Genomic DNA, 13,725 nt, shown 5'->3' with positions numbered 1-13,725 from the left:
TTTGGTAGGGTATATAAGAAGAATATAGATAAGTAATGCATATATTGGTTAATGTGAAAAAGATAACTATTGTACAAGAACAAGTCGGCCACCGCCTCCCCAAACACCCCTGGATCCATCAGCAAAATCTCCACGGCCACTCTCACCCTTGGGCACCGTCACAACAAGCTCACCGTCCACAAACACTGCCGTGGCCAGCTCCGGCATAGTTGAAGCAGGCAGCCTATACCTCCATGTATCCACATTCAATTGTTCCAACAAAAGCTTAATTTCATCCTCACCGTTTGCATTGCCCTTCCTCACCACAATCTTCGTTACCCCTGGATGAATCTCTACCGCCTGTGCCCTCACTTGTCCATCGCCAGCTCCTTCCAGTTCGATTTTCGCCATGAAACGGAAGAATCCTTCCTTCTCTTCCACCGCCACATCCTCGTCAGAACGGAACGGCAATTCCAGGACGTTGTTAAATACGTGAGGAAGTTTCCGGAGTTTCTTCATTGCGGGACAAGGAATTTGTTGTTGCTGTTGTGAAAAATTCGAATCAATTCCAATGTTTCGTTTCAGGGAGAGAGGATGGACCCTCATACCCTGAATTGTTGGGGTTGAAACGATAAGAAGGAGAAGACAAATGTTGAGAAGGTTCAAAATTCCAATAGAGTAATTTGGGATCTTCTTTAGCAAGATCCTATTAACCCCTGATGAGAATATTGTTAATTGCATTAGAATTTTTGCCTGTCTTTTTTTTTTTTAAGGGATTTTGGGGTTATATAGAGAGGTTCTTAGAAATGAAACAGTTTGGGATTATAGGTGGATCCAAAAAGAGAGACAGATGCACCGGGTTGCCGGGCGGGTTATTTCTTTTTTGTAATCTGTAAATTATTTTAAAGGGGCGAGAATTTTATTCCGTACAAAAGGGGGGAAAAAAGAGATGCATGCGAAAGGTACGAACATTTGATATATTTTTAAATTAATAAATTAGTTATAAAAGTTAAATTATTTTATTTAATAGAGATATTGAATACGATATATTTATTTTAACAAAATAAGAATAAAGTCAAGTATATTTTAGCAAGCCGGAATAGAGCTTGGGGCGGTGGAGATTTCTTCGGAAAGAAGAAAACAAGAGAAAATAAAATGGGAGAAACCGACAAACTGGCAAATGCAATGAAGGGTTCAATTCTTTGTTTAACGTAGGATGAACAAATGATATTTAACTAAATTATCTTTATTGCCAACAAAGTCAAAGGAACACAAAAAGGATGATCAAACGGGAGAGAAACAAAACTGCAGCCAATTAAGAATAGACATGTAATGCAAATTATAAATATTAGATACTCTCCCATTTTAGTAATTTACTCTATTCATTTCTTTCCCCTCTCTCCATTTCGAAAATTCAACATTGTTTTCATTTAGCCGCGTTAAATTCAGAAATCATTGCATTTCTTACATTATAATAACTACTACATAACTTGTCGATGAAGGTTGTTTAGTTTATAAACAAGTTAGGAAGAAATTGTAATACACGATTTAGTAATAAGAAAATTAATAATGTAAAAATTATTTGTTAACAAATTTGGTTCATTGCATTAAAAATTAAATATTATACTATACAACTTAAACTTATATTTGGCCTAAATCTATTTATAATTTTGTTTACAATTATACCCTTGGACTTGACTAGCCTAGAGAGGTTTAATCAAGAGAACTCTTAAAAGAAAGGTTAGTTTTGTCTTAGAACTTTATCATGGTATGGAACAATACACAGTACTTTTATCCCATATTGCATTAGATAGAAAATAATACATGATGTACAACTAAGACTAGATAAATTTTGCAGAAATTGAAAAAAATACTACCAACATTGGTAACAAGTACAAATGTTTATACCAATTATTTCTTCTAATACATGCTGGGAATTCAGAACTCTAATTTCATTTCATCCAAATATTTCGACTGGGAGATCAATTTTTAGCTTCATCTCTATTAAAATCACTAACAGAGTTTATCTAAAACTAGCTTATGCTGAAATTGGTACACCGTCCCTGAATAGCTCAAATGCAAATGGAGTCATAACATATACAAAGCAGCTTGGAGGTAATACCAATTCCAGCTAGAGATTTGGCGAACGACTCATTCAGCTACAATGCAAGACTCCGTGTATCAAGGAGAGAACAGCATCATAGAAAGGCACCCACATAGTAGGTACAACTTGTTGTAATAGCTAGTAATTTCAGGTACATGTGATGCGAGGGGCATTTGTGAGGGCTATTTGGCCAATTGAAGAAACCTCAAACATCCATGTTCTCCTTGTGACGCATCCTATGCCTACGATGAGACCTTTTCTGGTTATAGTTACGTCTTCTAAATGGTGTGCTAAGTGTGTCAGGGTGATGAATATCTTGGACACTTGCTGAAGACCCGAATATGCAGTCAAATGGGTCTTCAATAGCCTCCAGACCATCAGCTGCTGCACCCGTCTACATTTATGAACAAAGACTCCAGTTAACAAATAACTAACAAAGTTTGCATATTTAGTTTTGACAAAGCAATGACTGAGTGAAAGGAATATATTTCCAAGCAGGGACTTGTTAAGCTTCTCCTCCTTCCTCATTTAGACAGAAGAAAGCTCCAATGAACACTACACTACACCTTCCATGATTACAGGATGCTTTTACTAAATTTTACTTTTTTAGTAATTTGTACAGCCGTGTGCATGGAATTTGGTTATCTTGTCCATATTCTAATAAGTAGATTCTTGTATAACAGATGTCCGACGTCCCACCAGTACTATTTTCTGATTCATATTTCAAATTATTTAAAGGCAGCAGTTGCATACTCACATTAATTTGCTTGCGCTGTAGATTAGTCTTCCTCGGATCAGTTTTCACCGAATTGATTTTCTTATTGTAAGAGTCATCATCATATGTCATATGAGCAGAAGCAAGATCTTCCTCAAAGAGATTCCGAATGCGCCACCTTGATTTTGGCCTGTCGGTTGAATCGTCATCATAAACATTTTCACAGAAAAAATGTTTGGAGACACGTTGCAATACATGTGGATCATGCTGATGCTTCTTCAACATTCTATCATGTTAAAATAAACATTCAGTACATAGTTAATGTTGGGGAAGAAAAAAGAAGAAATTACAATAAAACACTTGAGCAAAGGAAGCCATAGGATCAGTACACAAAACGTTAACTAATACTAAGGAATTTTCTTCAGAGAAGTTCCTTCAACATTTCTGCAGGTCGAGTATATCCTTCTCAAAGTGATTTTTTTCCTGAACCACAAAACTGTGAAGAATCTTTTAAGCATGCAAAGTATCTGTAATTACTCTGCTCAAATTGGACCTTCCAACAAATTAGGAGCTCTCTAAATTAGAGATATTCTAAATGCCACAATTACTCACACGTGCATACAAGTCCGGCAAATACCAAATAAAATTTAAGTGACAATAACTAAACCTTAATTTGAACTACTTGGTATTGTGTGAATTCCTTGCTTCTATTATATTCTATCTTTAGCTAAATCTGTGTGAATGCTGAGAGCTTGCTAGTTTCTTTTGTGTGATTTTAGTAGTCTCATTTTACCACTTCCATTCACCATAGTATTGCACCTACAGACTAGTGGATGTAAATGTCTACGTGGACATGATCAAACCATCACATATGTTCAAGTCTGCCATGGAGCGTGGACAAGATAATATAAGGACCGAATATCGGGTGAAACAAGAATTGGGTGTGCCTGGCTCTGGTACCAACTTAAAGAAATAGACCTTGAGCCTAACTCAACTTCAGAAGCTAACTCAAAGGCTGGAAAGAGTAATTATTTATAGAATAGGCAGCAGTATAATCTATTCTGTCCTTGCCAACTCAAAGGTTGAGAGGTGGCTCTCATCACACTTAGCCTAGCAGTCAGTTCCTATATTTTCAGGTGGTATCTCACTCTAAAACTAACAGTGAGCAACAAATATGATCCAGGCTAGATGATTAACCTCGTAAAATGAAGATTTGGCCATATTGGACTCACAGCACATTCAATTTTAAGTCTAATAAACATGAAAGCAATACTTTATAGGGTGAGTATGATTCAAGTTAATACAATGCTATGCAAGTCTTTCACTTGGATTAATCCACCAAAGCTCAAACAAGCTCAATGCCTAGATTCCTGTGCACTTGCGTCTTGCAACAATTACTTAATATAACTATATTCAATTTAACAGTTATACAACAACCCTCGTAATCTCCTTCCTCCTTTTTTTTTCTTTTGTTCTCATCATGACGGTCTCCCTCAGCGATAACAAACATGTTTCAAGTTAATAATTGTCTGCACTTGAGTTCACACAAGTTGAAGAAAAAACAAGAGGAAGATTTTCAGTCTGATGCATTGCAGAAAGTCAGGAAACAAATGGTTTTTTCCTAAGGGACAAAATTAGTATGTATACAGAGAGCATAAAAGAAGACTGTTTTGATAAAACCCAAGTTGCTTGGAATCAGGTGCACAGGTGTTCAATACAGAGGTGTGGATATAGAGGTCGAATCCTTCATGATATAAATTTTAAAATTCGGGGGTACAGATCTAGGTAAGGATACCCGGTGCCTGGATTCACCTAAAAATAATTCAAATATCTAAAAATAGGGATGTCTAAATTATGAGACACTATGTGCAAAAACTTGCAAGGCATTATGAGGAAAAAACATTTATCAAGAGGATATAAGGAAAAGGATTGACATAGAAATTTTTATTTTCAATGCACTCCATTTTCTTCAATTTCACCTTAGCTTTTGTTTTGATTACAAAAATCATTGTATTTGTCCAGAATTTCTCTGTTGATTTTGGTCAAAATTCCCAAAATTGGTTGACCAAATCCTGTACGGATAACACACCCACACCCATGTTGTATTGACACGGTGCAACACCGAAAGTGAAGAGGCTGAGCAACTTAGGATAAAACTAATTCATAAATTATTGAACATTGAATATAACCTATATCCAAAAGAAAACCACTAATTCTATTGCAAATTCTTAAAACAACCTGAGCCTTATTTAGATGCCATACTTTGTTAAGAACAATCAGGAAAGGGTTGAATTTTGTGGCCATTAAATAATGAATGGTATATTTTTAGTTTGGAGAAGATGCCAAACCTACTAGAATAAAAAAAGAAGTAGAGCAATTAATATTTTTGATACATAAAAAGAGATTTTATAGATGAACTTGCACTAAAAGTAGAGCAATTATTTTAAGATGAAGCACGAGAATACAAGTTCCAAGGTTATGTTTCATCATACTAAGTCATGTAAGCAAGAGCCTGTGTAGCACCTTAAGTCTTGGGGGTCGTTTGGTTTGGAACCAAGTTATCCCGGGATTATAATCACACTTTCAATATGGGATAGATAATAGCAAGATTTGGTATAAAATTTATACCGGTATTAGCTAATACCAACAACCAAACATTGGATAAATGTAATCCCAAATTTTATCCTGGAATGATGACCTAATCCCGATAACCAAACGACCCCTAAGGAGTTGCAACCCAACTAATGTATTTTGCACAAATCAAAATGTTCATCATTAGGCAATAACCTACATTTCTGCCATCTCAGTTTGCAAACGAGTCCCATGCTGAGAGAGAATTTGTTCAATTTCTGAATCCACACACTTAGCAAATCTCCTAATGCCATAATAGAAACCAACACCTGGAAGAGGGAAAGTTCAAAAGATTAAAGCAATAAAATTACCAAAAGTAAAACAAATGTTCTCTGTTTCGGTATAAAACTTGATCTTGTGTAACTGAGCTCCACATCAGCCTTTTGAACAGTGTGTATCATTACAAGAATGCTAATATGCAGCTGAAGAGAGATTTACAAGTCTCCGAAATAGCAATGACTCTGAATATCACACAAATGAACATGTAATAGGCCCACTTGGTCTCATGTACCTGCTTTGGGGCCACGACCAATCCGGAATCGGGCCACATAATGCCCGTTAAGGGGGAAGCGCTCCCTAAATATTCAGGGTCATTGCTATTTAGGAGACTTATAATCTCTCTTCAACTAGCAACTTGAATTTGTCATAATCATACAGTTTACTGCATAATTTTATCAACATCCTTTATTCAAAATGCAAGATCCCACTAAGGCAGTGAGGCAAAAGAGAACTTTAAATGTCATCCTTAATTTAGGCACTTGAATTGAGGGGTCATTTCCTCAAATGGTCACTCAAGTTGGTAAAATTACCTAGTAAAGTAACTTAAGTTTTTTTGTCCCAATAAAATTACTCAAGTTAACTATTTTTTATTTTTTTTGAAACTGGTAACTTTGTATTCCTGAGCATTAAGGGCTATGTTGGCCACCTCCAAATGTGTTAATTACACAAAAAGCAAAAGAAACAGGAATACTTACAAAGCTCCAATGAAATATACTAGTTGAATTTCCTCTTTTATATTCATTTCTTTACACCAAAAGCCTAAACTCTAAAGTGGTATTGTGCATTCTTTTCCTTCGAAAATTCTCTGATTTCTCTCCTTTCATATAATCCACCAGATACGAACTGGTAATTTCCTCTGCCACCTCTTCTGACTCTTGCTATCTCCCCTTCTGATCCAGCAGCTTAACAGGCATGCTGTGTGCTCTGGCATAATCCAGTTGAAGCTAACTAAATTGGTGAATAGAGCCCACACTTGTGTTGTTACTTTACAGTTTACAGTGGAGGAATAGGTGATTGTTGGTTTCTAGAGGCTCTTTGCAAAGAGAGCAGCTTGAGGCTATAATTCTACCCCTCTTTTGTAATGCATCATGTGTTAGGCAAGCTTTCCTAGCTTCCAACCAAGTGAATTACTTCACCTTGGTAGGAGCTATACTCTTCCAAATAGGACTCCATGGCCCTGGTTTTTTGCTTGCAGTTGTGATTAATCCCCTTTTATACATTCTATTCACTGAGAACAGGCCATCAGGATGATGCCTCCATATCAAAATATCAGTTTCCAAATTGGTGCCAAGGAAGTCTCTAATCAAAGTCAACATTTTTGATACCCACCCCATTTCCCAGTCATTAAGCAGTCTCCTGAAAAGCAATTTCCATCCCTGTGGAGACCAAAAATCTTGTATTTTGCTGTTAGGGCTCAAACAAATGGAGAATAGCTCAGGAAACAGATTCCGCAGCGACCCTTGTCCATACGAATCTTCCTTCTAGAACAAAGCCTTATTCTCACTGCCAACCTTTATCGTTACATTGTTCTCTGAAGGTCAACAAGAGGTTTCTTATAGTCCTCCATAATCCCACTCCATATGTTTCTATCACTTCTTCTGAACACCATTGTCCCTCTTGCCCATATTTGCGTTGAATGACTTCTTTCCACAGTGTTTGATCTTCCAAGTTGTATCTACATAACCACTTGGTAAGTAGACTGTTGTTGTGCAACTTTAGGTTTCTTACTCTGAACCCACCATATCTTCTGCTCAGCTGAATTGCCACCCATTTAACTAAGTTAAAGCTCTTCTCAATCTTGTTCCTTTGCCAACGGAAATTTCTCCTCATCGTATCTAGAGCTTTGATTACCTTGCTGGGAATGGGGAAAATTGACATCACATAGGTTGGTCAGGAGTCTAATACAGAGTTGATCAATGTGACTTTTCCCTCCAAACAGAGATATGGGGATTTCCAAAGTGCCAGTTTCTTCAATGATTTATCTAGTATACCATCCCAGATGCTAACTGCTTTATGTTTAGCACCCAATGGCATACCTAGATAAACTATGGGCAACCTCTCTATCTTGCACTTCAGTTTATTAGCCAAAGTGTGAATCTATTGGACCTCTTTAATAGGGAATATGTTACTCTTTCTCAAATTCACTTTTAGTCTAGAGCATGCTTCAATAACCACCAGAATAACTCTGATGTAACATAGTTTTTCCTGCTCTGCTTCACAAAAAAATTACCGTGTCATCAGTATATAAAAATTCTGACTGTATTGGCTCTGCATGTTGCTTCTCTATATTTTCTAATTGAAGAGATTCCATCGGGTAGCTTTCTTCTCCGTTTCACTCAACATTCTCTATTCTGTGTATGCTAACAGATTGCTTCGGGCTTCTGTATTGGCTGGCCACATGTTATTATCTTTAAAAAAAAGAGGTTCAACAACCTTTATTGGGCTTTTATTTAAACGGGTTTACTGGCCCAAATAATTTGAAAAAGAAAGTTGAGGATTCACGTGTCCAACGACACTGGGGCCCTCATACACGTGTCCCCTCATGTGTTCTCTTTCACCCAAATAGGACCTATCCCCCTTCTGCCTATAGCCTCTATTCCAACAGAGCTTTTCCCAAAAAGATGGCTATCGCAAAACCTCGGGGTACCTGACGGAACTCTCTCCTAGTAGGTTTTCATTCTCCCTTCTCCTCCCAGGCTCGATTCTCCATCGGTCCTCTTCCATCTCAATCCAGCCCCCATACCTTTTCCCTATCTTCTTCATCACCGTTGTTGACCATAAATGGAGAGAAAGCCCTAGAACTCGTATCCAATACCATTCAAAAACATGACTTTTTGAGAAGGTTCCAACTTTTGGTGACCACCATTGCAGAAAGAGCCGACTACTTTGTCTTCTCCAGTCTCCCATCAGAACGTGTTCAGCTGTTTTTATGGACTGAAATTCGAATAGGAACATGACTACATTCATGTCATACACCTGAACTCCTTGAGCTCCTTTCCCCTGAAGCCTGAAGCTTCATTGAGCCTTTTGCAGATCCAACTGAGTGCCCCTTTACTCAGTACCATCATTCTCAAATGCTGCCTAGCATTTTCTACCCAGTCGTACCATGTTTCCCGTCTGGATCTTGCCTCCGTGATGTCGTAGGATTTACCCCCTCTCGAAAAATAAACTCTATTTTCATAGAAACTGAAGGAAGAAAGTCTAAGATAAAGAAAGTGAGAGAATGGTGATTTCCGGTGGAGGAAGTCCACCGGATAAGAAATTTCAAAGTCCGGAAGGGACTTCATAAAGGGACCTCGAAACTCGTGCCTGAGAGCTTTTTTTTTCTAAAACCTCCAGAGTGGTTGCCTAGACCTGGAATCTACCAACTCATTTGCTAGCTACTCAAGTAAACTATTATTCTTACAAAATAACGATGGCCTAGATATGATATCATATCTCCGAAAAGTTGATCACGCTATCAACTTGTTCAATAAAGAAAAATAAGCATCAAAAAAAATTATTATTTTGACAGAAGTCAAATAAAACAGCCAGTGATCTATTTAGGAGATTTTTAAGTTCCAGCTCACTAATTAGGCATCAGATAAAACCAAGTAAAAAAAATTATGATTCCAGAATAAACCCAATTCCAGAAACTTGATATCCTATACTTCCTCAATGCCAAATGAAAGAAATTTCCCAATGAGGGGCACCATCAAATTTTCACTGTAAATTTGGACATGAATTCTTTGATAAACTTTAAATATACAAAAATTACATAAAGACTACCTTAAATTACTAATCTTTTAGCTTTTACACTGCATGTAGTAACATTGATAAACTAGTTGGAAGAGAATGAGCACATCGATAGTTGAAAAAGAACAGAAACAGGAATAAAGGTCAGAAGCAAATACAGTGTTGATAAAGCGGCTTTTCTGTCACTGTTATTTTGTAAGAGATAATGGTAAGCTGACTGATTTTATTGAAACAATAAAATGATATGTGACTTTACAGGTAATTTCATCTACTTGAGTGACCATTTAAGGAATTAAACAGATACTCAAGTTTTTAAGTATTTACTTTTAACAGCAAATATGTATAACAACTTACTGTGCACTTGAACATGAGCCACTTAAAGGCATCCTAAAATACATTATCTACCAAGTCCACAAATACATGGACAGAAATCAGTTAGGGTATCAAGTGTGACTGGCATAGGCAGAAAAGATAAAACATGAAAAACAAGCCCAGTCAATTTCTGAAAAAATTTATGCTAATGAAATTGTGAATTGAGCTAACCTGCTGTCAGGTTCATACGAACTAGGTTATTCAACCTTCTGGTTACTGCAAAGAAACAAATTGAGAGAACTTTGTTAGGTGCTTGGTCAAATATAGAAGCAAACAATAAAAGAGGAGAAAACAAATAATTTGTGCAAGAAAAATGGATATAATACAGAGCAACACTTAAACACATGAGTGATTAAGGCCGGTTTTCTGACTTATCTAATAACCCTATTTCTTCTAGATGCTGGAGCACCTCTTCTAACCATTGCCCTTTTATTCTGGAACAATCTTTTTAGGAGGGTATTTTACATATTTCTGCCAAATCTTCCTATTATTACTACTACCATTCCAATGCGCTTCATCCTTTCAAACAAGAGAAGTTCGATACTTTCGAATCTGACGCATTTCTTCCTCTTCCTACTCATATGTACTTTATGATCTCAGCTTCTAATAAATAATTTCAGGAAGCATGACATGTAGAAGAGGGACTTTTTTCTTCAAAGCCAAAATTCACATAAAAGCACCAATGGAAAACCCCAATTATTTTTACTATACTCCCTTTGCCCCATTCTATATTATACTCGTTCTATTAGGACAATCCAAAATGTTGGACAACACTTCGCTAATAGTATTATTCTATACAACTTTTATGCCTTTCAAGAATTCAAATTCATTTATCTGCTCAATTTTAACCTTTGATGTGATATTTTCTCTATCAAACAAAATTTTACTCAACACAATATCCATTCAAAAACCATCATCTTGAATCCTTCTACTTTTTTTTCTTTTCTTTTGACATCCTTATCAAGGAAAACACAACTACAAAGCAGCTTAAATTAAAAAGTACTAGTGAAACTAAACAAAAACACTCCAATTATAATTTACTTGACCCCACTTGAGCCGAGGGTCTTTCGAAAATAGTCTCTCTATATCTATGAGGTAGTGATAAGGTCTGCGTACATTTTACCTCCCAGACCCCACTTGTGCGATTTCAGTGACTATGTTGCTGTTGTTGTTGTATAATTTACTTGACAATGTAATTCTGTGGAAAATGTACCTAACCAAGTGGCAAAGGAAGCACCGGTAGCACCAATGCCAAAATCTCTTATAGCATTTTGCTTCCATGAATTAAGTAGTTTAGCTTCTTCACTTGTCAGAGCTTCCTACAGATATATATCATTACAGAAAAATTATATACACAATAGGGAAATTAGTTAGAAAACCAAAATGCACCTTGATTTTATTTCTCAAAATCTCGATAGAAGAGAGGGAAAAAAAAAGAACAAAGAGTACAAATTACCTAATCAAATAGAAAGGGGAAAAAGGATAATTTTCCTCAAGGTTGATACACAGCTATAAAGCAGTGAAATTTAGGGTAAAGAAGAAATTTCATTTGAATGTTAGTCCTTAAAAATGGTACCTTTCTGGAGATGAGAATTTCTTCCAGCTCGAAGAGAGCTTCCGCCATTATTCACTTCTGCCCCGACTCCGGAATCTTGATCTTCCTAATGCAGAAGTGGCGAGAAAATGACGAAAATAGCCTTCTTTTTCTTTTTTGTTTGTTTTGCATTGGGTTAAATTTAAGGAAAAATTACTTAATTGAGTATTTTTTAAAAATTAATTACTTATTTTAGCGATATTTTTTATTTATTATAATTTATAGTAATACATAATAATATTATGATAAATCTACACTTGTATCAAAAGTGAATTATGCATACAATATAAATATATTATAAGTGTTTTAAAATATATATTATGTTTGTGTAGTAAGAAATTGACATAATATATTATAAATCTATTAAAGTATGTGATAAATGTATTATCTATCTATAAAACTTGTATTATATATGTTTTATAAATAGTTTTCTGCAATATGTATTAAAACTGTATTATAAATGTATTATAAGTGTTCAATGAATTATTATTTTTATTGCTATAGATGGTAAATATTTTCTTAATATTGTATATTTATATAAGTTTCCCTAAATTTAATTCGCTCACTGCATGCCCATTCGAATTAAGAAAATGGTACTTATATGTGACACCAGGTTCAAATTAGTTCCTTATATATTTAAACCTTTTGATTCATGAGTTTGTTTAAAAAATATATTTTTTAAAATCAAAAATATTTGAGCTAATATCTATAGAAAATAATTTCTCTATCTTCACAAATTAAAAAATAAACTTGTACATATTGTTCTCTTTAATTTTTACTTGTGAAATTAAATTAAAAATATAGATGAATAATTTATCAAAGATTAACACTTTTAATTTCTCTCCAATATTTTACTAAACTATATACGTTAGATTTAACATAACTATAGAAAACAAAAAACTAAATTTTAAACATCAAAAAAGTCTCATCAAATTATAAAACTATGCAACATAAAAATTATACTAAACAATAAAAAGATATTAAAAATAGCAGAAATTACACCTTAAAAAACTGCACAAGACTTTAAGAATAAATTTAAAATAGCAGTTACTATAAATAATATACCTATAAATGCAAGTTTCAGCTAATTTCCTCTTTTTTTCATAGTTTCTATCAAATTTAATAGACACAGTTCAATCATATTAAACGAAAATTAAAAGTGTTAATTTTTGACAAATTTAGGTAAATTTTTTAAGATTCACATAGTCCAAGGAGCTAATTACTATTTATTCCTATCCTTTTTAATATTACATAAATTCCTTCAAATATAGTTCATCCAGATACATCCTGTGGTATCTGGATACATTAATTAATAAATCAGTTGAGCTAAAAAGGAATTTTTGGGTGTAAAAGAAGGGATTTTTGAAATATTTTGAAATGGTAGGGAATATTTGAAGATATGGTAAATAAAGTTGTGTATATAGGTAATTTTTCTCAAATTTAAATGACCAAAATGGTTAATTAAGTGCATACTTAAGGGACTATTTTGAATTTACGTATTGTCAAACATAAAAGACTATTTTGCCATTTCCTTTGAAAGCGGCATAGAGGGATTGTGAACAAGAGTCAATCAACAGTTAAAGCGAATTTTCTCTGTTATTTTATTTTTGAATTGGTAGGACATAAAAATCCTTGAATGTTTCCTTATCTATGGATCTACAAAAATGATTTTTGAGGTTAGGTAATTTGAACTTTAAGTTTAAGAATTTTTCACTTTAACTGTGAATGTTTGCTTGTCTATTGATCTATAAGAATGATCTTTGAGGTTAGGTAATTTAAACTTTAAGTTTAAGAATTTTTCACTTTAATCTTGAATGTTTGCTTATCTATTGATCTAATGATCTTTGAGGTTAGGAAATTTGACCTTTAAGTTTAAGAATTTTTCACTTTAACCTTGAATGTTTGCTTATAAAGTAAACAAGGATTAAAAGTTCAAAACCACATATTCTTAAAGTAATTAAATATAATTTTCTACTATATTAGCAATACAACACAAATAAAGGTGATTTTACAAAAATGATACCGGAGATGAGTGATCTTGAATTAACTTTTAATCATGTTTGCTCTGTGGATAAAATTTCAAGTTAACAAATATTAACTTTTGATCTTAAAAATTGATCCATAAAGTAAGCGATTAATAATTCAGGACAATCAATTTTCAAAATAATAAGGTATATGCTAAAATTATATGCTATTAACAAAAAAATATGTATGGTTGTGAAAAACTAAGTAGATGATCTCAATCATCCATTGACAAACTCAAAGAAAGAAAACTCAGAAAGAGGAAGAACATATTATTGATCTTTATCTTCAATT

The 13,725-nt window shown here is 34.4% G+C and overlaps 2 protein-coding genes across 2 annotated transcripts; both read right to left on the bottom strand.

Moving 5' to 3' along the window:
- Window positions 1–12: 12 nt before the first annotated feature.
- On the bottom strand, window positions 13–872 carry LOC129901638 (uncharacterized). Its single transcript, XM_055976886.1, has one exon. It carries the CDS (start codon window positions 718–720, stop codon window positions 67–69), a length of 654 nt encoding a protein of 217 aa, XP_055832861.1. The 5' UTR covers window positions 721–872; the 3' UTR covers window positions 13–66.
- A 937-nt stretch (window positions 873–1,809) lies between these two features.
- Window positions 1,810–11,487, bottom strand: LOC129901356 (uncharacterized). The gene is made up of 6 exons (XM_055976505.1): window positions 11,392–11,487; window positions 11,029–11,134; window positions 9,987–10,031; window positions 5,590–5,698; window positions 2,841–3,084; window positions 1,810–2,477 (listed from the first exon to the last, which is right to left on the bottom strand). Exons 1-6 carry the CDS (start codon window positions 11,437–11,439, stop codon window positions 2,289–2,291), a joined length of 741 nt encoding a protein of 246 aa, XP_055832480.1. The 5' UTR covers window positions 11,440–11,487; the 3' UTR covers window positions 1,810–2,288.
- Window positions 11,488–13,725: the final 2,238 nt, after the last annotated feature.

The sequence above is a fragment of the Solanum dulcamara genome, chromosome 8 (assembly GCF_947179165.1).
Source record: "Solanum dulcamara chromosome 8, daSolDulc1.2, whole genome shotgun sequence".
NCBI lineage: Eukaryota > Viridiplantae > Streptophyta > Magnoliopsida > Solanales > Solanaceae > Solanum > Solanum dulcamara.
The sequence above is the reverse complement of the archived record's forward strand: the minus strand, read 5'-3'. Positions and strand labels throughout refer to the sequence as shown.